The sequence below is a fragment of the Mobula hypostoma genome, chromosome 5 (genome assembly GCF_963921235.1).
Source record: "Mobula hypostoma chromosome 5, sMobHyp1.1, whole genome shotgun sequence".
Classification (NCBI taxonomy): Eukaryota; Metazoa; Chordata; class Chondrichthyes; order Myliobatiformes; family Myliobatidae; genus Mobula; species Mobula hypostoma.
In genome coordinates, this window is record NC_086101.1 from 156,969,521 (window position 1) to 156,996,738 (window position 27,218).

Here is a 27,218-nt window from a genome sequence, read left to right on the forward strand (position 1 = left end):
GAACATTGACCCAACATCCAGCTGTCAATTGTGGAAGGGTTCCAAATCAATACCAAACTTAACAGGTAAAAATCTTCCCAGACTTCATTACTGAAAGGCTTTCATTTTTAGATACTGTTTCCAAGATCCTTACTTCCCAACACTTGGAAATATTTTCTCTCATTATTTACCAGTCATTTCCCTTTAATATTAAGCCAGGAACTGCTAGCTGATGGGTAATGGCTGCAAAATGCTTCACTGAACAATTGCACTCTTAAGTGCTCATTTTATACAACATTCAGCGGAGATATGGCAGAATAATCCACCAGGATAGAAGTTATCATCATTTTTCTGTCTGTGGAATTGCATTACCATACCTTTGAAAATGTTAGGTATCAAGGGAAGACTGCAAAAAGATAGTTTCAGCTGTGCCTGCACTGGATTAGAAACTAGCATTTCTATGAGTTTTCTGCAGGGAGACATGTTGGGAAATGGAGCAGCATATTTAATAAAGACAATATCGATGCTCGTCTCCATCACAAGAATGAGTCCTCTGGTTTAATATCAGAGTATTCAGCAAGAGCAAACTGTGGTATGTACCAGATACTTAAGGTCAGCCTTGAAAGCTGTAAAATTATTTTATTCCCCTTGGAAAAAACAAGGCGTTTACAATTCGTAGATTAAAATAAATGTGGACTTTTATCTGGAAATTGTCTGAAAAATAAATGTTTTTATTCATTAAGAGATGAATGAATTCTCTTTTAATCTTACAATCAAATGCTTTAACACTGTAGTATCTTGAGGAAAACCTCCTCTCAGTTAGAGGGATTTCTGAGTGCTACACTGTTTGACGTTTTCACAAGCTTGACTGGTTTTTAAAAATTATTCTGTCTACTCATCCATGTCTGTTCCATGCCTTTTTTATTCAATAAATGCCACCCAGATGTGACTAGTATTGGCTAAACAAAAGGAAATAGCAGAATAAACTTGAAGTTAGGCTAATGAATCGGCAAAGGTAGTTTGTTTATATCAATATATATATACTCTGCAGTCTTATTGTAAACACTCTATTGGCAATGGATTACAATTCTAAATATTAAGATTACTAGCTCAAGAAATGATTAATTTCTCCAGCATTTCACTCATCCATGGACTCACACAAATTGAGGAATAAATATAATTCTCCACTGGAAATACGAGCCTCTTGCAAACTCAGTTTGTTTCATCCTATAATTGGAAAGCATCCCCTCCCACTTTGTGCTCAATCTCCTGAATGCCCTGCAGAAATAATTGTACTTCTCCACAACGATGCCCCCTATAAATTACCTATTTAGCCAACCCTGGTGCTGCCTTAGATCACCTGCGTGAATATTTCCATGTATGGCATGGCCACAGTTTTAGTTTGATTATGTTCCCATGAATTGATGAGTTATTTTCTTGCATTAAAGGCGCTCTATAAATGCAAGTTGTTGAGATATGCTGAAAAATAGCTGACAGGGCTAAATACAAAATTTGATAATTAAGTAGATTTATTCCTAGGTACTTTGAGATTTTAGTTCACAAATGGACAGGTTGTTTCATTACAGCCTAAACTAAGCTTCCATTCTCTGTTACTGGCTAGTCTCAGTAGAACTGTGGATAAGCTACTTAAAAAGAGATATAAAAATCCATAACTACAAACGATGTATATAGTTTCAATGCAATGACCACCATCTTATTATTCTTTGGTTTATTTGCCTCTTACACTCTTCCTAACTGTAGGCCATTATTTTTTTTATCATTATTAACATTTTTGGGATGCCCTGGTAGTGTAGCGGTTAGCACAACGTTATGACACCTTGGGGCTTAATCTCAACTTAGTGTTCAATTCCGGCACCCTCTGTAAGGAGTCTCTGTATGTCCTCCCCATGGAATGCATGGGTTTTCTCTAGGTCCTCCAGTTTCCTTTCACAGTCCAAAGATGTAGGTTAAATGGTCATTGCAAATTGCTCCGTGGTTAGGTTAGGTTTAAATCGGGGTTGTCAAGGGTTGCTGGGTAGGTAGTGCAGCTCAAAGAGTTGGAAGAACCTATTTTGCTCTGTATCTCTAACAAAATAAAACTTTGAATTGCCTGCAGTTAATACAAAGTAAAGTCTTTCTCAAGCATTACAGCAGAACGTTTGAGGCTTTATAAGGCATTGGTCAGACCACATATTGTGAGCCCCATATCTAAGAAAGTATGTGCTAGCAATGGAGAGGGTCCGGAGGATATTTTTGAGAATGATCCTAGTAATGAAGGGGTTACTGTATGAGGAGTGTTTGATAGCTCTGGGCCTGTACTCATCGGAGCTTAGAAGAATGAGGGCATAGGGGATATCTTTGAAACATACTGAATATTGGAAGGTCTAGATAGAGTGGGCAACGAGGATGTTTCCAATAGTGGGAAAGCTTAGAACCAGAGAGCACAGCCTCAGAATAGAAGGATCTCCCTTTGGAACAGAGATGAGGAGGAATTTCTTTAGCTAGAGGGTGGTGTGAGATTTATCAGTACAGAAGGCTGCAGAGGCCAAGTTATTGGGTATATTTAAAGCAAAGGTTTATAAGCTCTTGCGTAGAAAGGTGTCAAAGGTTATGGGAAGAAGACAGGAGAATGGGGTTGAGAGGCAAAATGAATCAGCTATGATCAAATGGCAGAGCAGTCTCTATGGCCTAATTCTGCTCCTATGCCTTATGTATTATGTAAAGTTGTTATCCATTCTCCAGGACCTGTTCTCTTACAAAATATCACCAAAGGAGCTCACTGAGTTACTGCCAACAGCTGTAACATCCGGCCACTTGTGAAATTCATTCTGGCCCTTGGAGAATTAGCTGCATCACTTGAATTAATCCAGCCTTCCTAAAACGTGCAACAGTCCTCAGTCCGAACTCCTGCCACTCCCCCAATCCTGTTCCAGCGGAATAATATAATCCAGTAAAATCTTGAAAAGCAATAAAAAAAATGAATTTTGTTTAAAGAAAATGAAATTACTGTAAATTCAACTTAAACATAAATAAAGTGGAATAAGTATCCCATCGCCAAGCACATCTCACCCCCTTTCACTTTCTGCTTTCCGCACGGATCACTGCCTATGCGACTCCCTTGTCCATTCATCCTTCCCCACTGATCTCCCACCTGGCATTTATCCTTGCAAGCAGAACAAGTGCTACACTTGCCCCTACATCTCCTCCCTCACTAGCATGCAGGGCCCCAAACAGTCCTTCCAGGTGAGGCAACCCTTCACCTGTGAGTCTGTTGTGGTCATATACTGTGCCCCCGGTGTGGCCTCCTGTATATCGGTAAGACCCGACATAGACTGGGATACTGCTTCGCTGAGCACCTATGCTCTGTCTGCCGGAAGAAAACGGGATCTCCCAGTGGCCACCTATTTTAGTTCAATTTCCCATTCCCATCATGATATCTCTACTCATGGCCTCCTCGAGTGCCGTGATGAGGCGACACTTGGGTTGGAGGAACAACACCTTATAGTCTGTCTCGGTAGCCTCCAACCTGATGGCATGAACATCGATTTCTCAAACTTCTGGAATGGCCCCCTATCCCCTTTTCCCTTTCTCTCCTTAACTCCTTGCCCGCCCATTTCCTCCCTCTGGTGCTCCTTCCGCTTTTCCTTTCTTCCAAGGCCTTCTGTCCTATTCTATCAGATTCCCCCTTCTCCAGCCCTGTATCTCTTTCACCAATCAACTTCCCAGCTCTTTACCTCATCCCTGCCCCTTTAGGTTTCACCTACCAGCTTGTGTTTCTCTCTCCCCCCTCCCCACCTTTTATTCCGCAGCTTTTTTTACTCCAGTCCTGCCAAAGGGTTTCGGCCCGAAACATCGACTGTTCTCTTTCCCATATACGCTGCCAGGCCTGCTGAGTTCCTCCAGCATTGTGTGTGTGTTGCTTGGATTTCCAGCATCTGCAGATCTGCAGATTTTCTGTTGTTAATGATGGAATAAATAATATAAAGGAATGGATTGAGCTTTGATGTAGGTGGCAGTTCGGTAATGAATATTATCCTTTTGTGATCAGCATGTGACGCCAGCACATCTGACCTCCCAGTTTACAACACCACTCGCCACTGGATCCAGCAGAGTGTACAGAACATACTGAGCTGCAGGGACAGATGCACTTCATGTCGGGAACTAGGAACAGCCCTGCACAACTCGATGGATTTTGCCACCCTTTATTAAAAGTTAAATTCAGTTTAAACTTTCAGTTCAGTTTTCTTTGTCACACTTCCTTTCCTTTTGTATTCAACTCATAGTAAATCAATATACTTTAACTGAATTAATTTGCTTTTTCTTCCAATTGTTTACCTCCCTCTGGAAAGCGGCCAGTGAGTGAGTGGGCCAGTGAAGGAGTGGAGCTTTGAGTCTTTGACTCGAGAGATTCTGGCAGTTTTGGCAGTTGGTCTGTGCAATCAAGTCAATCAAGATTTGAATAGATCAGCAGAAAGCCGTTGATTAGACAATCACGATTTGAATAGCTCAGACTCAGCAGAAAGCAGCTGATTGGGCAGTCGAGGTCAGGTGACCAAACATTTTGAAAAGCTCAGACAGATAAATAGAGGGATAGCTCAAGAGAAGCGGCCAGTGCGTGAGTGGGCCAGTGAAGGAGTGAAGCTTAGAGACTTTGACTCGAGAGGCTTCGACGAGAAGAGGCGGAGGACAAGCTAGCTCGCAGTTAGTTTTCACAATGTCTCCTGAGACGGTGATGTGCCTCTCATGTGAGATGTGGCAGTCTTGGGGGAACTCCCCTCTCCCATAGAGTCACATGTGCCAGAAGTGCATACGGCTGGGCGATCTGGAAGACCGTGTAAGGAATCTGGAGCAGCAGCTGAATGACCTTCGACTCATAAGGGAGAATGAGGCAGTCATAGATGAGAGCTACAGGGAAATAGTCACACCTATGCTGTCGGAAGCAGGTCGTTGGGTGACAGTCAGAGGGGGGAAAGCGAAGGTGAGCAGACAGGTAGTGCAGAGCACCCCTGTAGCCATTCCCCTGAATAATAAGTTTACCATCCTGGATACTGTTGGCGGGGATGACCGACCAGGTGTGAGCCACGGTGACAGGGCCTCCGGCACAGAGTCTGACCCTGTGGTGCAGAAGGGTGGGATGGACAAGAGGAGAGCTGTCGGCATTGGAGACTCTATAGTCAGGGGAGCAGACAGGAGATTTTGTGGACGTGAGAAGGACACCCGCATGGTTTGTTGCCTCCCGGGTGCCAGGGTCCAGGATGTCTCTGATTGGGTGCACGACATCCTGGTACGAGACGGAAAGCAACCAGAAGTCGTGATACATGCTGGGACCAACAACATAGGCAGGAAGAGGGATGAGGTCCTGAAGTCTAAGTTTTGGGAACAAGGCAGAAGGCTGAAGAACAGGACCTCAAGGGTGGCGTTCTCAGGATTGCTGCCAGTGCTATGTGACAGTGATGGTAAGAATTGGAGGAGATGGCAGTTGAATGTATGGCTGAGGAGTTGGTGCAGGGAGCTGAGTTTTAGATTTTTAAATCATTGGGATCTCTTTTGGGGAAGGTGGGACCTGTACAGATTGGATGAGTTGTACCTGAACTCGAGGGGGAGCAATATCCTTGCAGGTAGGTTTGCTAGCATGGTTCGGGAGGGTTTAAACTAATTTGCGAGGGGGATGGGACCCAGAGCGATAGAGCAGTGAAAGAAGTGCATGGAGTAAAGCCAGATCTAACATACAGAGAGGCTTTGAGGAAAGAGAAGCAGAATAAACGGTGTAAGGACAGTAAGGTAGAAGGGCTGAAATGTGTGTACCTCAATGCAAGAAGCATCAGGAAAAAAGGTGATGAACTGAGAGCTTGGATACATACATGGAATTATGATGTAGTGGCCATTACAGATACTTGGCTGGCACCAGGGTAGGAATGGATTCTCAATATTCCTGGATTTCAGTGCTTTGAAAGGGATAGAGAGGGCGGGAAAAGGGGAGGAGGGGTGGCATTACTGGTCAGGGATACTATTACAGCTACAGAAAGGGTAGGTAATGTAGCAGGATCCTCTTTTGAGTCAGTATGGGTGGAAGTCAGGAACAGGAAGGGAGCAGTTACTCTATTGGGGGTATTCTATAGGCCCCCTAGTAGCAGCAGAGATACAGAGGAGCAGATGGGGAGGCAGATTTTGGAAAGGTGCGAAAATAACAGGGTTGTTATCATGGGTGACTTTAACTTCCCTAATATTGATTGGCACCTGATTAGTTCCAAGGGTTTAGATGGGGCAGAGTTTGTTAAGTGTGTCCAGGATGGATTCCTGTCACAGTATGTGGACAGGCCGACCAGGGGGAATGCCATACTAGATCTAGTACTAGCTAATGAACCGGGTCAGGTCGCAGATCTCTCAGTGGCTGAGCATCTGGGCGACAGTGACCACCGCTCCCTGGCCTTTAGCATTATCATGGAAAAGGATAGGATCAGAGAGGACAGGAAAATTTTTAATTGGGGAAAGGTAAATTATGAGGCTATAAGGCTAGAACTTGCGGGTGTGAACTGGGATGATGTTTTTGCAGGGAAATGCACTATGGACACGTGGTCGATGTTTAGAGATCTCTTGCGGGATGTTACGGAAAAATTTGTCCCGGTGAGGAAGATAAAGAATGGTAGGGTGAAGGAACCATGGGTGACAAGTGAGGTGGAAAATCTAGTCAGGTGGAAGAAGGCAGCATACATGAGGTTTAGGAAGCAAGGATTAGATGGGTCTATTGAGGAATATAGGGAAGCAAGAAAGGAGCTTAAGAAGGGGCTGAAAAGAGCAAGAAGGGGGCATGAGAAGGCCTTGGTGAGTAGGGTAAAGGAAAACCCCAAGACATTCTTCAATTATTTGAAGAAAAAAAGGATGACAGGAGTGAAGGTAGGACCGATTAGAGATAAAGGTGGGAAGATGTGCCTGGAGGCTGTGGAAGTGAATGAGGTCCTCAATGAATACTTCTCTTCGGTATTCACCAATGAAAAGGAACTTGATGGTGGTGAGGACAATACGAGTGAGGTTGATTTCTGGAGCATGTTGATATTAAGGCAGAGGAGGTGTTGGAGTTGTTAAAATACATTAGGACAGATAAGTCCCCGGGGTCTGACGGAATATTCCCCAAGCTGCTACACGAGGCGAGGGAAGAGATTGCTGAGCCTCTGGCTAGGATCTTTATGTCCTCATTGTCCACAGGAATGGTACCGGAGGATTGGAGGGAGGCGAGTGTTGTCCCCTTGTTCAAAAAAGGTAGTAGGGATAGTCCAGGTAATTATAGACCAGTGAGCCTTACGTCTGTGGTGGGAAAGCTGTTGGAAAAGATTCTTAGAGATAGGATCTATAGGCATTTAGAGAATCATGGTCTGATCAGGGACAGTCAGCATGGCTTTGTGAAGTGCAGATCGTGTCTAACAAGGCTGATAGAGTTCGTTGAGGAGGTGACCAGGCATATAGATGAGGGTAGTGCAGTGCATGTGATCTATATGGATTTTAGTAAGGCATTTGACAAGGTTCCACACGGTAGGCTTATTCAGAAAGTCAGAAGGCATAGGATCCAGGGAAGTTTGGCCAGGTGGATTCAGAACTGGCTTGCCTGCATAAGGCAGAGGGTGGTGGTGGAGGGAGTACATTCAGATTGGAGGATTGTGACTAGTGATGTCCCACAAGGATCTGTTCTGGGACCTCTACTTTTCGTTATTTTTATTAACGACCTGGATGTGGGGGTAGAAGGGTGGGTTGGCAAGTTTGCAGACGACACAAAGGTTGGTGGTGTTGTAGATAGTGTAGAGGATTGTCAAAGATTGCAGAGAGACATTGATAGGTTGCAGAAGTGGGCTGAGAATTGGCAGATGGGGTTCAACCCAGAGAAGTGTGAGGTGGTACACTTTGGAAGGACAAACTCCAAGGTACAAACTCCAAGGACAAACTCCAAGGACAAACTACAAAGTAAATGGCAGGATACTTGGTAGTGTGGAGGAGCAGAGGGATCTCGGGGTACATGTCCACAGATCCCTGAAAGTTGCCTCACAGGTGGATAGGGTAGTTAAGAAAGCTTATGGGGTGTTAGCTTTCATAAGTCGAGGGATAGAGTTTAAGAGTCGCGATGTAATGATGCAGCTCTATAAAACTCTGGATAGGCCACACTTGGAGTACTGTGTCCAGTTCTGGTCACCTCACTATAGGAAGGATGTGGAAGCATTGGAAAGGGTACAGAGGAGATTTACCAGGATGCTGCCTGGTTTAGAAAGTATGCATTATGATCAGAGATTAAGGGAGCTAGGGCTTTACTCTTTGGAGAGAAGGAGGATGAGAGGAGACATGATAGAGGTGTACAAGATAATAAGAGGAATAGATAGAGTGGACAGCCAGCGCCTCTTCCCCAGGGCACTACTGCTCAATACAAGAGGACATGGCTTTATGGGAAGGGGTGGGAAGTTCAAGGGGGATATTAGAGGAAGTTTTTTACTCAGAGAGTGGTTGGTGCATGGAATGCACTGCCTGAGTCAGTGGTGGAGTCAGTGGATACACTAGTGAAGTTTAAGAGACTACTGGACAGGTATATGGAGGAATTTAAGGTGGGGGCTTATATAGGAGGCAGGGTTTGAGGGTCGGCACAACATTGTGGGCTGAAGGGCCTGGACTGTGCTGTACTATTCTAAGTTCTATACAAATGAATCCTAGACTTCCTGACTGGGAGACCTCAGTCAGTCCGGATTGGAAGCAGCATATTCAACACCATCACACTGAGCATGGGGGCCCTCCAGGGCTGTGTGCTCAGTCCACTGCTGTTCACTCTGCTGACTCACGGCTGTGCTGCAACACACAGCTCGAACCATATCATCAAGTTCGCCAATACCACGACCGTGGTGGGTCTCATCAGCAAGAACGATGAGTCAGCATACAGAGAGGAGGTGCAGCGGCTAACGGACTGGTGCAGAGCCAACAACCTGTCTTGTAATGTAAACAAAACAAAAGAGATGGTGGTTGACTTCAGGAGGACACAGAACGACCACTCTCTGCTGAACATCGACGACTCCTCTGTAGAGATCGTTAAGAGCACCAAATTTCTTGGTGTTCACCTGGGTATTGAGGAGTCTGATGGCTTGGGGGAAAAAACTGTTACATAGTCTGGTCATGAGAGCCCAAACACTTCGGTGCCTTTTGCCAGATGGTCCTTCAACACCAGCTCCATAGCAAAGAAAGCCCAGCAGCATCTCTACTTTCTGCAAAGGCTGAGGAAAGTCCATCCCCCACCCCCACCCCCCCATCCTGACCACTTTCTACAGAGGATGTATCGAGAGCATCCTGAGCAGCCGCATCACGGCCTGGTTTGGAAATTGCACCATCTCGGATCACATGACCATGCAGCGGATAGCGAGGTCAGCTGAGAAGATCATCGAGGTCTCTCTTCCCACCATTACAGACATTTACACCACACGCTGCATCCGTCAAGCAAACAGCATTAGTGAAGGACCCCACACACCCCTCATACAAACTCTTCTCCCTCCTGCCATCTGGCAAAAGGCACCGAAGTATTTGGCCTCTCATGACCAGACTACGTAACAGTTTTTTCCCCCAAGCCATCAGACTCCTCAATACCCAGAGCCTGGACTGACACCAACCTACTGCCCTCTACTGTGCCTATTGTCTTGTTTATTATTTATTGTAATGCCTGCACTGTTTTGTGCACTTTATGCAGTCCTGGGTAGATCTGTAATCTAGTGTAGTTTTTGTGTTGTTTTACGTAGTTCAGTGTAGTTTTTGTATTGTTCATGTAGCAATACAATACAAATTGTCTCGTTTTTACTGTGTACTGTACAGCAGTTATGGTCGAAATGACAATAAAAAGTGACTTGACTTGACTTCAAATATATTTCTATGTTCTGAAATATCTCTGAATATTGGAGACATCTTGGAGTCAGCGTAAGTACCATGAGATGCAGTAGGATATCAAAGACCACTAGGGTAACCCGAGGGGCTGGTTTCATTGCCCAAGTCCCAGTCGCTGGTCAAGGACTACTCTGCCTCACAGTAAAGCTGTGGAGTGAGGGGCTAAATGCAATGGATCGCTGAGCTTAGCTGCTAGATTATTGCTGAGTGTCAGCATTGAGACAGATCAACAAGATCTGACTTCCTATTTGTAGCAAGTGAGGTGCAAATACTTGTTCAGTCCACACACAATTTAGACCCTGTTGAATTTTTTTTTAAACATCCAGCAGTGCTAAAAAACCTTTTTCTTTTCTAACTTCCATTATACATTTATAGTTCCCAGCTATTATTAAGGCACATTCTGTGACCAATTTATTAGGTACAGGAGTGGAACCTGGTGTAGTCTTCAGCCGCTGTAGCTTATCCACTTCAAGGTTCAACATTTTTTTTGGTCAGAGATCCATGGTGAACACACATGGCTTTTAGAGTTACTGTCGCCTTCCTGTCAGCTTGAGCCAGTCCTCTAACCTCTCCCATTTAACAAGTCATTTTCACCCACAGAACTGCTGCTCGCAGGAAGTTGTTTGTCACTGCCCAATTCTTTGTACACTCTAGAGACCGTTGAGCACAAAAATCCCAAGGGATCAGCAGTTTCCGAGATACTCAAACCACCCCGTCTGGCAGCAGCAATCATTCCAGGGTCAAAATAATTTAGATTGCATTTCTTCACCATCCTGATGTTTGGCCCAAACAACAACTGAACCTGTTGAAACTGTCTGCATGCTTTTATGCATTGAGTTGCTGCCACAGGATTGGCTGATTAGATATTTGCATTAGTGAGCAGACGTACAGGCATATCTAATAAAGTGGCCTCTGAGTGTATGTTCAGTACAACAAAGCCCAACCATAATTTCCACATAATAAGCAGTAAAAAAAATATATATGTGTTCCTTTAGCAGGTATCTATTTAATACATTTTGATATTGAAAAAAATGGCAGTGAAGTTAGCTGATGTAATAATTTACTAAAAGAACATAAATTATTGAGATTTAGTACCTGTTTATTAAATATTAATTTGTCTTTTACAATTCCACAACATAAGTTAATCATGTTCGTATTAGCTCCAGGTGAGAAGAAAGTTTTCCAGACCTACAGAGCCTTCATAATCCAGAATAATATGTAATAAAAAATCAATAGTAATTACTAAAATTTTGGAGAAAATAATCAAACTCGAGAAGATGTTAAAATAGAAAAGAAACAACCTGCTTTTCTTTTCTTGTAGTCATGAGGAAGGAAATCTAACCCCATGAATTATGAGGAGAATCACTGCTGCAAAATGGTGTTAATGAGGGTGAGAGAATATCAGAATCAGAATCCATCAGGTTTAATATCACTGGCATATGTTGTGAAATCTGTTAACTTAACAGCAGCAGTACAATGCAATACATAAAAATAGAGGAAAGAAGACTGTGATTCACAGTACGACTGTATATAAATTAGTTAAATTAACTAAGTAGTCCAAAAAATGGAAATAAAAATTAGTGAATTCAGAAATTAAATGGCAGAGGGGAAGAAGTTGTTCCTGAATTAGAGTGTGGGCCTTTAGACTTCCTATCTCCTTCCTGATGGTAGCAATGAGAACAAGGCATGACCTTGTATTCTTTGCGGCTTTCTACTTCTACTTTCCTAGAATTGACTCCTTTGTATTTTCACCAAGCGAGCAGATAAAGAAGGGGTTTTGATATTTTAATGCAACTTAACATTGTTGAAATATATTAATAGCAAACTAGAATGTAACTTCATACAATTAGTCTGTCAAGTAATCAAGTTGATGTTTTGAAAAAATAATTTGTTAACAGATTTATAACACCTTGTATTGCGGCATTTTTATACAAATGTGGCAGAAACGTAATCCTTAAATCTTCACTTCAGCACTATTTTGTGGGCTTGATAAATGTGAGTCATTTGGCTGAGAAACATCAATATTTCATGAATGAAGTTAGCATATTTTTGACCTTTGCAGTATTACTGTGAATTACATTGCTGCAGGGTGCAAGGATAATTGAATGATCCAAGGAAATATATTGCCCTATTTATTCCTTATTAAGGCTAAACCATTAAATACTACGAAGAATTACTTATCCGTAACGTTAAAAAGACTAATAGGGTCAACAAAGTGCTTGCATGTTTGCATCTTGTAGATTAAAATTCGGCTGTACAGTGCTTGAACTTTGGTTGCTGCCAGTGCAGATATGGTTTTAAGTTTTGAAGCAAATTACCTGCAGAGGATTTTAGCTTGACTTATATCTTTAGCTTAAGTGGAAAGAGTTATAGACTGTGAAGTTGATTCTTGTGCAGTGCTCAGACCATCCCAGAGCTGCAGCAACACTCTGCACAATTTCATCTAATCCCACATATGAGCTGTACGCCATGAGGGCATTGAGAAACAGGAGGAGTAGCAAGGCTCCTTACTTCCACAAGGCTTCTTGCAAAATCAAAGGGTTGTTAATAAGTGATTGCAAAGATGTTTGATTATGCATCTTGGCTGGAGTTTGATTGTTGTATCACACTGGATTTTCTGAAATAGAGTGAGTTTTGCAGCTTTGAGTAGCGACTGAAGTGGACTACAGGATGGGTAAGGGATTATACCCAGAACAGTCGTCTGGATTCACACTAAGTTTTCCAAGATACTACAGGCTGGGGAGAGCTGGGTGCAGGATAATGACAGGATTGGCAGGGAGAAATATCCTAAACAATCAGCTGGATCCACGCCAACCATACTAACTTAACCAAGGTGAAATATTTAAGGAGACACTGGCCAAATGTGAAGTGTTGCACCTTGGTAGATCAAATGTGAAGAGACAGTCTTGCCCTTAACTGCGTACAATCAACAGTGTTGATGTGCAGAGGCATCCTGGGGTCCAAGTTCATTGCTCCCTGAAAGTGGCTGCACAGGTTGATAGGGTGGTTAAGAAGGCAGATGGCTTGCTTGACTTTATTAGTTGAAACATTAAATTCAAAAGTCAGGAAGTTATGTTGCAGCTTCATAAAACCCTTTTATAGGCCACATCTGGAACATTGCATACACGTCCGGTCGCCCCATTATAGGAAGGATGCCGAAGAATTGGAAAGGATGCAGAAGAGGTTTATCAGGATGTTGCCTGGATTAGAGGACATGTGTTATGATGAGAGGTAGAACAAACGTGGGTTGTTTTCTCTGGAGTGACACAGGCTGAGAGGAGATCTGATAAGAATATGAGAGGCATTGATAGAGTATACAGGCAATATCTTTTTCCAAGGGTTGAAATGTCTAAAACGAAAAGGCATGCATTTAAGTTGAGAGGAGGTAATTTCAAAGGAGATGTGAGGGGCAGGTTTTTTTTACACAGACAGTGGAGCATGCCTAGAATGTGCTGCCTGGAGTGGTGGTGGAGGCAAAATACACAAGAGACTTTTAAGATAAGTTTAGATAGACACAAATGTGAGGAAGATGGAAGTTTGAGGAGATTGTGTAGGCAGATTAGTTTAATTAGCTATTTTTGATTACTAATTTAATTGGTTCAGCAAAACACTGTGGACCAAAGGGCCTATTCCTGTGCTGTACCTCCATTCTGCTCCTCTTTAACCTCTGTATTATTGGGCAGACACAACAGCTCCACACAACGGGGTCCGAACTGCTACACGTTCAACTTCCAGTTCTTGCCAGGGCAATCAGCCATTCACTGTATTAAAGAGCAATAGGGCAGGCAGAGCAAGTCAGGGAAAAGGGTGATAAGTTGATATTAACATACAGAGCAGTACTCCAGTCTGTTATGCACCAAGACCTGACAAAGATGTGGAGAGCTGGGGAAGGAAAAAGAGCAGAAGGACAAGGAAAACAGCATCATTAGAACCCAACAGCCAGGAGAGGCTGATAGCTTTGTATTGTTTAATGAAGACTTGCCTGGATAAAATCACTGTCCAACAGGACCTGAGGAACCAAATGTCCACATACAGCAAAACAATGATCAGATTTAGAAATGGGTGGTTAGACGTGGCCATGGGGAACGATTCCACCACCAAACCCAATGGATCATTATCGACTAGAACTTCAACCGGATCAACCACAAGTGGCTATGACATCAGCACAGCGGCTGCGTATTCTGTACAGCGTGACCCCACCTCTGACACTCTAGAGACTTCCTGGTGTCCACAAGATATGTACATGTTAGGACTTTGATAGAATGCCTCCAAACTCAAGTCAATGAAAACTCAAGAAGCTCGATATCACCAAGGACAAAGCAACCAGTTTGGTTGGCATAGCTACCACTCCCCTGAACACTCCATGTCCCACTCATATACACCACACTGGTGGCATGTACGGTACCATCGACAAACTGCTCCTTTCCTATCAACCTTCCTTCTGTTGATAATCATTGCAATTTTCTTTACCACACAATTAGTATATAGAAGAATAAACAGAATCAACTTTCCAAACCACATTAATGCATACAGGTGACTTTATCAGCAATGTCTCCTCCGCTTGCTCTACTGCTCCTTCCAGTGCCCTTTCCCCACCTAGTGACCAACATTGCTGATGTAAGGCTGCTCTCCAGCTCTGGAAGGGACTACAAGTGGTCTTCAGGGACCATCACAAGCAGCTCTAGGCATAGAAGCACCCCTCCACCACCAATAAGCATCCTGGGCTGGTGCTGACTGAGTGGCAAAGTGGGCATCAGAAGCCCTGACAACCTGAGAGAGGAGGGCAACACTAGGCCCTGGCAATGCCATCACAACTTATGAGAGATCAGATTGTTGGGTGCCAGGATGCTCAGAGTCCCTTTAAACACTATTAGCAGGATGGCCTCTGTCTGAGACTGACTTCAACCTCCGGTGCCACCGTCAGATGCAGATTGGCATCTGCTTGCGCCGAGGTAGATATCTAGATATCAGTCAACATATCTTACAGGTGAATTTGCAAATTTCAAAGTGAAGCTGATCACCATTCCTACACTGTAAATAATAGGATTGATGATCTATGCAAAGCTTCTTGCCAAGCTTAGACGTGGACACTTTGAGTTTCACTGCCTGCTTTTAGGCCAGTATGTCAATGCACCAACTGTTTCTTTGTGTATCTGTCGAGCTTCATTGATGGACTAATAAATCTGTCTGTGTCCACAGTTACAAAACTAACCCTGGGCTGCACACCTGCTCTGCCCTGACTACACACCACGATGCTGGTTGATGATATCCAAATTAACCCTTCCTGTGTTCAGGTACCAGTATGTGAGTAGGTGGTTCTGTGACAGACTGAGTGACAGGTTCCAATTGAGCAACATCAGCTGCTTGGCTGCGGAGAAAGTAAGTGAGGGTTTGGGGATCAGTAGGGTCAAGTGACCAGAGCTTCCTCATACAGTCAGAAGACATTGTGAAGGGGTGGTGGGATGTGAGGAGCAGCAGTGAAAATACACATTCATCTTCACCATCTCCTGTCCACAGAATTACTCCCAGACCAGTGGGCCACAGATCTGAAGGCACAGACACTGGCTGTGCACAACTTCCTCTGCTGAGAGAGGTGGGTAGAAACCTGGCAATGAGCTGGGTGAATGTGGTCTGAATGTGACTGTTTGTGGGTGTGGTGATAGAGAGGTGGATGTCTGACTTTACGTATATGAATGTTAGTCAGGAGTCCTATCTGACACAAGGTCGGGAGGTGAGTAGTGGGGAATTCAGCCTGAGGAAATGTAGGAGAAGGAAGATAATCATTCACACACTGACCACAATTATTATTTTTATAATTCCTGTAGCATTGCACCAAGTTTTTGGGCTTGAACCCAAGGATTCACAATTTTCAAGCGCATCTGGTATGGAAATGGCAATGCATCAGATTGCAAGACCCTGCAATGGTTAGTGAACACTGCTGAAAACATAACTGGGGTCTTGGCCTGAAACATTGGCTGTACCTTTACAATAGATGCTGCCTGGCCTGCCGAGTTCCTCCAGCATGTTGTGTGTGTTGCTCATCGTGCACTGGTCACTTTCATCTGTTATTGCTCCTATTTTATTATAACAGTGCTAGTAACAATATAATGCCCTACATACACTTGCACCTGTCAATTTTCAGTCCATGTCACTCAGGGACTTATGCTAATGTTATTTTGTGACCAAGTGCTGGATTATAACTATATGTGCTGTGTGTGAATATATGTACTGTATTTTCCACCTTTGCCCAAGAAAAATGATGTTTTGTTTTTTGTATACATGTGTATAGTTGAATGACAATAAACTTGAACTTGAGTTTTCATGCTTCTTCTGTCATGATAGGACTTGCCTGATAGACTTCTTGCTCCATCCCAAGAGAGCATCTCTCGTGACCTGACCAAGGTCCCCAGAGCTGGGTTGTTCTCTCACCTACACCAAACATCTAATACCAGAAGGCATTCATTTAAGATAAATTTGGGAAAATTCAAAAGAGATGTGTACAGCAAGCACTTTTTACACAGGGAATGCACTGCCAGAGGTGGTAGTGGAGGCCACTACAGTAGAGGCAGTCAGCAGGACCTTAGGTAGTCACATGAACGTAAAGAGAATGGTGTATTTTCCGAGAGAAGTGATTAGTACTCTGTAAGGACAGGTGTACTTAACTGAATTAGTTTGGCACAATATCAGGGACCAAAGACCCTGTTCCTGTGCTGTATTGTTCTGTGTTCTATGTTCTATTTTCTAACACTCTATCTTCTACCAAAATAAGTCACATGGAACAGGCTCTTAAGTTCATTAAACACTTATTTACACTAATCCCCATATTGTACTCTCCCCACATCTATTACATTCCGGATTCTACCACTGATCTACACAATACAGCCAAATAACAGTGGCTAATCAATGTACTGACCTGCACTCACATCTTTGGGATTTGGTAAGAAACCAGAGTATCCATGTGATTACAAAGAAAATGTGCAAGCTCCATATGGCTCTGAACCTGGTCTTTCGAGCTGTGAGACAGCAGTAGTACCAGCTGTATCACTGAGCTACACCACCATTGTTGGATACTACCAGTGCAAGCAGTGAGAGTTTTGTGCTTCTCTGATACCTTTGGAATGTAAAATTGAATCCCTTCAATGCTGATGGACTAATGAATCCCCTGAAGTTTAAAGCTGTCAGTATTGCAGCATAATAACAGCATTCCCCCAATGTGACGTTTCTGTTACCCTTACAATATGCAAAAAGCTCTTATCCTGCAGATAGCTCAGTTGAAAGAGCCATTCAGGTGAAAGTCACAGCTCTGGATTTGCCTTGATTCGTTTGGACAAGTGGCTACAGGCAGACTACTGTCAGCCTCAGTTGCAAAGTTGCATCTACATACCTACAGCACTCATTAACAGGGATTCAGTTGCAGATTTTGGGAACAGGTGCTGTAGAGTGAGAGAATAAAATTAAAAAGACGGTACAAATGAAGTGCCAGTTACACATCTGAATGGCCAAATATAGATGGAGATGCGGGACTTTCATTGCTGCCCTAAGTACCATGGCATAATGGATAGTAAGTAAGTAAGTCCTACAAAACTTGATGGCTATGAGTTACAACTTGATGCTTACTGAAGTCTATCAGTTTTATCAGGGCAGTGAGGGAAGCAAAATAAATGCTGGTATCACCCAATAAAAGCAACATTAGTGAAGCAATGAAAGACAAACTGCCACCATAGCAAATTCCTATAAGGAACAGAATCAGAATCAGGTTTAATATCACCACCGTATATCATGAGATTTGTTGTTTTGCCACAGCAGTGTTTTGCAAAACAAAGTAAGTTGCAATAAGTATGTATAAAAAAATTAAATGTGTCGTGCTAAGAGATGGGGAAAATATACTGAGGAAGTGTTTGTGGGTTCATTTCCTATTCAGAAATCTGATTGTGCAGGGGAAGAAGCTGTTCCTGAAACATTGTGTGTGACTTCAGGCTCCTGTTCCCCCCCCCCCCCCCCGGTTAATATCAATGAGAAGAGGGTATGCCCTGGACGATGGATGCTGCCTTTTTTGAGGCATCGCCTTTTGAAGATGGGGAGGCTCGTGCCCATGATGTAGCTGGCTGCTTTTACAACTTTCTGCAGCTTTACCGGATCCTGTGCAGTCGCCCTTTCATACCAGTTGGTGATCCAACCAGGTAGAATGCTTTCCATGGTTCATCTGTAAAAACTTGCAAGTGTCTTTGGTGACAAATCAATTCTCTTCAAACTCCTAAACTGCTGTCATGCCTCCTTTGTAATTGTATCAATATGTTGGGCCTCAGATAGATCCTCAGAGATGTTGCCACTCAGGAACTCTAAATTGCTCATCCTTTCCACTTCTGATCTCTCAATGTGAGTGTTCCCTCAACGTACCCTTCCTGAAGTCCACAATCGATTCTTTGGTCTTACTGACATTAGGTGCAAGGCTGTTGCTGTAACACCATTCAACCAACTGATCTATCTCACTCCTGTACACCTTCTCATCACCATCTGAAATTCTACCAACAACAGTTGTGTCATCAGCAAATTTATAGGTGCCTATCCACCCAGTCATGGGACTAGGACCAATAGAGCAGTGGGCTAAACACACATCTTGAGGTGCACCGGTGTAGATTGTCAGTTAGGAGACAATGTTATTTCCAACCCGCGCTGACTGTGGTCTCTTGGTGAGGAAGTCAAGGATCCATTTACAGAGAGAGGTACATTGTAAGCAGAGGAAGTCACATAGACATTATCATCAGTCTGGTATCATGAACAAATTGCATTGTTAAATCATGGATAGAAGTCTGTGATCCAACACTGAACGACCCAACAAGACATACTCCCTAATCCACACATGCAACTTTTCCACTAAGACACCAGCAGCAACATATTGCAGAAATACTGAAGCCATTGAATGCAATTTGTAAACAGAAGAGATTCTGCAGAAGCTGGAAATCCAGACTAACACACACACACAAAATGATGGAGGCAGTCAGCAGGTCAGGCAGCATCTATAGAAAGGAATAGTGATCCAATGTTTCGGGCCCGGACCCTTTATCGGAACTGGAAAGGAAGGAGGATGAAGCCAGAATCAGACGGTAGCGGGGGAGTGGAAAGAGTACCAGCTGGAAAGTGATAGGTAATGCCAGATGAGGGGGGATGTAGGGGAGGGTCATCAAGTGAGAAACTTGGAGGTGATAGGTGGAAAAGATGGTGACGACAAACAACGCAGCCAACAGTGACGTTCTGCAGACAGTTCACGGAAGTACCTTTGTCGCTTGTTCTTCTTTCAAATGTGCTTCTACTACTAAGCAGTGTGCAAGTGGAACCTATGTTTTACATTTTGATGGTGTGTTTTTGGGCCGATCGAGCGACCTGGCACTTTGTTGTCTCTGAGGGAGTTTGGCGAGGTTTGGAGCAGAGTGTGCAGCCTGGAGGCCTGAAAGCCTGGAGATGGGGTGCAAGCCCATTCCTTCTCTCCGACTGAAGTGTCGAGCAAGGTTGAAGAACGGGAGTGGAGGGCAGGCAGGTGTTCGGCGTTTTCTGCTTACATTTGACTAGTCTTCCTCTCCCTCTCGCTTGCTGCTGATGGAGGAAAGTGCGGGAGTCTTGGAATCCATGTCGCCAGGATTGATCAGAGAGGCTGTGGGCACATTTGGGGGGCTTTGATGTTCATGTTTTTGGCATCTGGTTACTCTTTTACTGTTTTTCAGTGACTTGATCAGGGCGATTGATGTTGACAAAGGCGCTTCGGCAAGAATGGCTCTGCAGCCCACAATGGGCTAGCAGCATGGTGCTGAAGTGAACTAAACTGAAAACCACTGGACTCATAGTTTGATATTCAATATTCAATATTGCGCTGTTTGCGCAATTCCTTTTTTTTCACCTGTTGGGTATTTAATGTTTTCTTGAATGGGTTCCACTGTGTTTCTTCCTTTCATGGCTGCCTGCAGGAGTATGAATGTCAGAGAGGTATTCTGTATACATACTTTGATAATAAATGTACTTTGAATCTTTAAATCTATGAATCTTTGAAAGGAAGAAGGAAGAAAGCTGAGGAAGAAGGAATCTGATAGGAGAGGAGAGTGGACTATGGAAGAAAGTCAAGGAGAAGAGGCACCAAAGGAAGATGATAGGCAGGTGGGGTGAAGAGAAAGGGTAAGAGGGGAGTCATAATGGGGAATCCGGAAGCCTTGTGGATCAAGATGATAGCAGAGACAAGTTCACAGGACGGTCACATAGCTATGGCAGTGAGAATGGGTCAGCACATGGTCAAAGAGTTGGATAGCAGCAGAGATCACAGAGGGGAAGCAGTGTGATTTGTTGTGTGTCATGCTAGTTTGTACTCAGTGAGAGTACTTTATGTTTGGTTGATGCAGAGAAAATGTAAAAAACAATAGGAGGTGACTTGCCATCTAGTGAAGTGAAACAAGTCCCTTACAAATAAAGATTAATGTCCTCACAGTGTTTAAGCTTAATGAAAGAATATTAAGTAACATTTTTCTTACTAATTCAGCATCGATTACTTTTTTTTACCATTCTGGCTTATCACAAGAACAATAAAAATGCTGCATGTTCTTGTTTAATAGTTTATCTACAGTATGTTAATCATTTTACATAATATTGCATCTTGTGTTTTTTCTACTATCTTCTACTAACTGAATATACACTGGAAAGATCCTATTTGAGATTGCGACACTATAATTATATCCTCCTTCCAGAGAAAGCACTAATGCTTCATCACCGGTGATAAGACAGAGCTAAAATGTCATAGGTTTATACAGACAGTTCACATTACAAATGCAGAAGTGGACACGTGTAAGAGAATGCCAAAATAAGAACAAAATGAATGGTTTACATTAGGAAGAAAATTATGTTAACAAGCCCTAGTCTAACCCTCCTCATCTCCCTAATATGTTGTCACAACGAAAACTCCAATTGATCTTGACACTCCATGTGTAACACCAATTAAAAACTGCCCAGTTCTAATTTTTTAAAGTCCTAGGTCTTCTGTCTGAGAGAAAATGCATGTTGACATTGAGGTTTCACTCAACTCTGTTGAATTAATATATCATTAGATATTTAACTCACTGTCTGAATTTACCAATCATTTATTCAAAAACCTAACTTCATTTTATATATTCATTTGCTTTCTCAGGATCCATGCCTACTCATCAGCCTTTCTAGCCAAATGAAAAGCTAGAACCCTCCCTGTTTAGCACCCTCCTCTAATGGTCACATGCACTCTACCATGCTTCCTTTTCTTTTGCTAGTTTGCTACTGGGGACCACGGAGTCCAAGAGTCTCTCAGTCTGCATGAACCATCCAGCACCCATTTGCATTAGCCCCATTTCACACTCCCATGTTCCTACCAATTTCCCAAGATTCTAACACTCACCTCCACATAAGGGCCAATTTACGGTGGCCTATTAACCTATTTCACCAGCTTGCCATTGGGTTGTGGGAAGAAACTGGAGCACCTGGGGAAATCCATATATATATAAATAGGGAGAAGGGCAAACTCCACACAGATAGCAACCTAGGACAGGTTTGGACATGGGTCTCTGGCACTGAGAAGGCAGCTGTTCTATGAGCTGCTCCTCTTTCTTCATTCATTCACTGCCATTTTGCAGCTTTTCATTCAGGTTTGCAAACTGCAACTTTTCATTCATTATCTGTCGCACTGCAATTTCTCAACCATGACCTATCACAATGCAACTTATTTCTACACATGATGTACATTGGAGTGTTTTGTGCTTGGACTGCCCCACAAAAATGTTTCAATGTGTGTGCAGCCAGCCTGCAGATCTTTTCATGCAAACATTCCCACAAAATGGCAATAATGCACAAATACTACCACACATTACACTTTCCATGTTCAGCAGAATGGTCAGAATGAAGAAAAGGATCAGAAGGAATTTATTAATGCAATAGTTTGATTTAAAAATGATTGGAAGGTGAACCAGTCATCTGCAACTGGGATGGGAGATGAGTTAGTAAGTGTCTGTTTCTTACAGATATAGATCCTGTTGTCATTTCATTCACACATTCCCATTAAATCTTTGAATTCTCGATGTTCTGCATTAGATATCACTCCACTGGACTAGTGACCATGATCATGGTGGATCCTCCACTGTGCCACTTCAAAGTATGCTTTATATGCCAAACCTGTTATACTGTTGTACTTTGTCACTGCCATCTCAAAATTGACTACTTTTTCCAAGTTATCATTACAAATTTCAAGGTTACACTCCTATTTTCCATAGCCAAAGTGCTTATGTAAATACCAGCACCAAATCCATTGGAAACTTACTTCCCTCATTCAGTCTGAAAAAGACCTATAATCACAGCATCCCATTTTCAGTTTCATAGTCTGTTAACCATTCTGCTACTTGCTTTCTGACATCACAAACTGCAGTATCAGCTGGTATGGCCTTTGAAAGTTCAAATATGTAGCATGAACATTATCTCTGTGTCAATTCTGCAATCATTTCAATGAATGAACTGTACTGCTCCTGCAAAACAGTAAATTCCATGATATATGTCAGCAATAATAAACTTGATTCTGATTCTGAATCAAATGATAGGCAAGCCATTTGATATTCTTACTGACAATTCTTTACTGTATTTTCAGATCTCGCAATGAAGTTTCCATGTCTTTCCGACCACTGTTATTAAATTAATTGATCCATGTTTCTCTGAATTTATTGCCTCCAACTTATAAGTATAAAGATAGCAGAGGTTTATGTGTTTAATATCTTATTCCTTGCTCCTATAGTCTGCAGTTCGTCTCGACCTATTTCTCCATGTTATACTCAGTTATTATCTTCCACATACCAAGTTAAATGTCCTGACACTATTTTCATTCTCTTTTTTAATGTCATGAAGTACTTTTTATAGTAAGCGCCCTTCTTCGTACCAGTATATAGACTGGAAGGAAGTGTATAACACCCTGTACTTTTGGGGTTTCATTGCTTAATGGTCTTATGGTCTTAATAGTACAACACACACATCCAAGTGCTGTGTATAAAGCTAAAGGTGTACATCAACATTAGAAAACACTTCAAAATATATAAAAGACTACATTAGAAAACAGATCACTTATAAGCAAACAAAATCCAGTCAAATCTGCATAGTTCAACAGCTGAAATCGTAATCTTTTGGAGTAAGGGAATCTTCATAAAATATTAATGTGTTAATCACCTTAGGAATGATATATTCTTACAGGTTCCTAGTGCTTATAACATTGAAATAACATTTACAAATTACATTGGGTAGACAATGAAATAAATCCAGATTTATGTATAATCCAAAAGCTGCTCAGTCACAGGGAGTTCAGATGAGATCTTCCACTGTTGAGTGACAGCAAACAAATTCCGCGATTTCAGAACATCCAGAGATTTAAATGTCAGCCAGTAGGATGTCCTGACACAGCGGCACCATTGCTGTATGATGGGAGGCAACAGCAGGATGTAAACAATTGCCCCTCTTCTGTTTCCGAGTGCCCCTAGAGAACAAGCACGCAATGTCTCCAGATACAATGGGGAATCAGGGGCGTGTGTAGTTGTAGATAGTGATAACTGTATTTTAATTTGAAATAGTAAATTGTGAGTTTTATAAACCTGCATATTTTAAAACAGAGTATTGGTGTGATAAGTCCTGCCGAAGGGTTTTGGCCTGAAACATCAACTGTACTTTTTTCCATAGATGCTGCCTGGCCTGCTGAGTTCCTCCAGCAATTTTTGAGTGTTGCTCAGATTTCCAGCATCTACAAATTTTCTCTCGATTGCTGTGATATTGTAGTCATTTGAATAAACTTGTATACATAGAAAAAGGATATCAATATTTTTAGATTTGTTTTGGGACATTAGATTGGTGGAGCTCCACCAGATATACCTCGCAGCATTCTTTACTTGCTTTCTTGGCTCTTCTGATTCTGTGAACCAAGTGGGATAATTATGCAATCCTAATGTAGAAAAAAATATTCACAGGGACTGAAGTTGGTCAGTTGAAACCAAAATACTTCAGCCAGATCGTTGAAATCTGCTTCTTCTGAGTGTGTGTCCCAGGTGCCCACAGCAACAAAGAATTATCATTGATTTCTATTATAAACCACACAGTTATGTAATAATCTACTGTCAATGATTATTTTTCATAATAATTTCATAGAGTGGGATATGGTTTTTTTCCTGTAGTAAACAAAAATCCTGATAGTTTGAATCCAGAGCAAAAACTATAGCAGAGAAATGATCTTAGGAAAAGAAAACATGAAGTTGTTGGACGGTTATAAAAAGCTCATGAAAATCAAAAAAAAAGTCAAGAGTAAACTGCAGATGCTAGAAATCTGAAATATAGACAGAGAATACTGGAAATACTCAGCAGGTCAGGCAGCATATGTGGGAAAACAAACAAAGATATTGTTTCAGATGCCAGAGATGGAAGGAGACAAATGAAGATGCAGGAGGGGTGGGGAGGGGATGTCTCTGACAAGGTAAAAATGGAGTGAATGTAGACAAAGGAATGCAAAGCAGGACAACATGTCCTGTAGGTTCTGGGTGTTTCTTCCACTCCAAGTCATCTCTCTGCAATTTTGGCTCAACTTGTTTGAATTTTTTTCTTCCTTTTCCTTTTTCTTTCTTTGTTTTTCCTCTGGGTGTGGAGGACATTCCCAATCTAACCTCTAGGCCTTGTCTCCCTGCTTTGCTCTGTTATGTCCATTTTCTCACTCTCTAGCTGCTGCCATTTACTCATTGACCAGATAACTTTGTTCATGGCTTCTCCCCATGGTCACCTCAGTTTCACGCCATCAGAAACATCCCCCTCCCTCACCCTCAATGCAGGTTAATGAGCCTCTTTTACCTCCTTCCAAGATCTGATGAAGGAAATTCCACCTGAAACATCAACTCTGTTTCTCTTCCCATAGACACTGACTGACCACTCAGTGCTCCCAGCATTCTCTCTTTTTATGTTATAAAAGCTCAGCCAGTTTGGGCTGGAGACAGAACTTCAACAAGGTTTTTCTTGTGGTGATTGACCACAGATAACCAATGTGATTGACAACTAACTGCTCCTGAATTGGATTGGCAATGCACCTGCTTCAAAACACTTTGCATGGTCCGGAGTGTCTCCGCAGGACAACACAGACTGCACATAAAAGCCTGATCTTAGTGGTGATGTTCACATTGCAGGGATGAATCAAAACATAAATGTCTGAGAGCAAAAATAAATATTACACTTTCAATAGTTTCGTAAATCAAAGTGATCATTCTCTCTTGCGAAATATATTTAAATCTTATCGGGTTCTCAGTCTGTTTCCTGTGACAATCACAATACTCAAAGGTCAAAGAATAATAAACAATATTTTTTCTTTGTCTTGTGCTATGCATCTTCCTTTGTTAATGGGGCTGGGCCTTGACATATGGTTTGGAAAACAGTTCTCCAGTAGCAGGTAGAGCCATTGATGTATTATATTTGATATAAATGACAGAAACAACTGCACACAGAATTAGTCGATTACCCTGTTTGGAAACAGGAAGATGATACTTTTTTTCAGGAACAAGAGAAATGAAGTTAGAAAGTGGCCCATATGCACTTTGTAAATCTGTGTGTATAATTTTCAGGGTTAGTAACCTGTTAATTTTGTTATACATCCTCTACACCGATAGCAAAAAAACATACCAGAACTTTTGGGAGCAAAGGTTAATGTTCTATAATCCGGAAGGCCAGAGTGTAAATGGATAGAGGTTATGCCTCTGCAGATGGTTGTCACTATATATGTGCTCAAACAACATCATTCTAAAGCTGCTGCAGACAGCATATCAGACAAGCTGAACTATAGAATGACCAAGAAATTGCAACCTCCTGAATTTTACAAGATGCCATGTCAAACACACTTGTGAACAAAGCGCATTCGAAGTTCCAACGGCTCCAGCAATCTCCGCGAATGCACCACTCTGCTTTACTTACATCCTGACCCTTCTCACTTACCACTGGGAAGGGCCTACACACATCATGCAAAGAGCCAAGCCTGGCATCTCTGGAGCCAGCCTTTTATGTCATTCCTAATTCCATGTTGCACTAAATGGTCATACAAGAGGTACAATTCCAGCACGCCTTAATGCCACTCTGGTCATTATGTTCTATGGTTGCAGCAGTACCCAACTAGTTACAGTTTAAATTACCTTGACAAGTGTTGTCTCGCTCTTCATAGCCTTCTTTGCACAAGCACCTCCCAATCGGAACCAACCACTCCCCATCAGCACTGCAGTACATTTTTGGAGTGTCATCTTTTATTGAATTGTTGACACATGTACCTGGCACCTCCACCAGCGAAGATGAATCAGCTCCTGTGATCGTATCTTCAAAGATAGCAAGGTTACGGAATGTAGACGGGCACTTCTTGTAATACACCCGCACGGAGACCAAAGCAATGCAGGCACCAACATCCTGAAAGGCGAGGTAGAATCCCTTTTTGGACAGGGGACCAACCTCTCGGACCTCTGTGTTTAATTTCATGACTCGATCTCCGAGATCTAGCTCTGTGAAACTTTCATCTGCTGCTATTGTGTCAATTTTAGTGTATTGGTTCTCTCTGATGTATCTCCCATCATCATCATCTGATTCAAAATGATACACATTAAATGTCTCTTTACAAGTGCCAAGGCCTCCTGGGAGACTGTTGCAGTCCCGTAATGTGAACTTCAGCTCAATGAAAATGCGGTTGGCCCCTTCATTAGAGATCCAGTTAGTCTGCAACCAGTTGTTCTGGTTTTGCTCCATTACATTGCACACTTGGTATGTGTGAATTGGACTGTAATTCTCATCAACCTCACTGATTTCTTCCCACTGTAGGGAGCAAACAAAAGTACAGGGTTAGATCAATCCGATACAAAGATTTGAAAGTATTAAAGGATCATGGTTAGGTATGCACATTTGGTATTTGCATCAAAAAGAAGCACACAATGACAAGATTGGGTTTTTTTGTGATAGAGGCATCTGTACTATGCAATGGCATTCTTTTATTTTCTGTTTGCATATTCCTTTTTCACTTCTGTTCTTTTCCCACTCACTATTTAATTTTCTTTTCATACACCTTTAAGTTATGTTTCTTTTCCTTATTAACTCTTCACCTCTGCAGGTTTACATTATTTTATCACTTACTCTTTCTCTTCTATGCTAATTTCTCCTACTCTCCTCCCTTTTTACCTCTACCTCCATCTCCTCCTTTTCAACATCTCTCATTTTTCCTCACCTCAGAGATTCGTTTTACCTATTTCCCTTCATTTTGCTTTCCCCCGTACTCCTCTTTGCTTCTAGTTTTCCTCTTTATTCTGTCC

General features: G+C 42.4%; 1 protein-coding gene across 2 annotated transcripts in view; it reads right to left on the bottom strand.

The window, feature by feature from the left end:
- The window catches only part of LOC134347086 (ephrin type-A receptor 5-like), a 328,980-nt gene that overhangs the window by 225,504 nt on the left and 76,258 nt on the right, over positions 1 to 27,218 (bottom strand). For both annotated transcript variants that reach the window (XM_063049198.1, XM_063049199.1), the window contains exon 3: positions 26,064 to 26,727. In XM_063049198.1, coding sequence (XP_062905268.1) covers positions 26,064 to 26,727 — 664 coding nt within the window. The remainder of the gene's footprint in view (positions 1 to 26,063; positions 26,728 to 27,218) is intronic.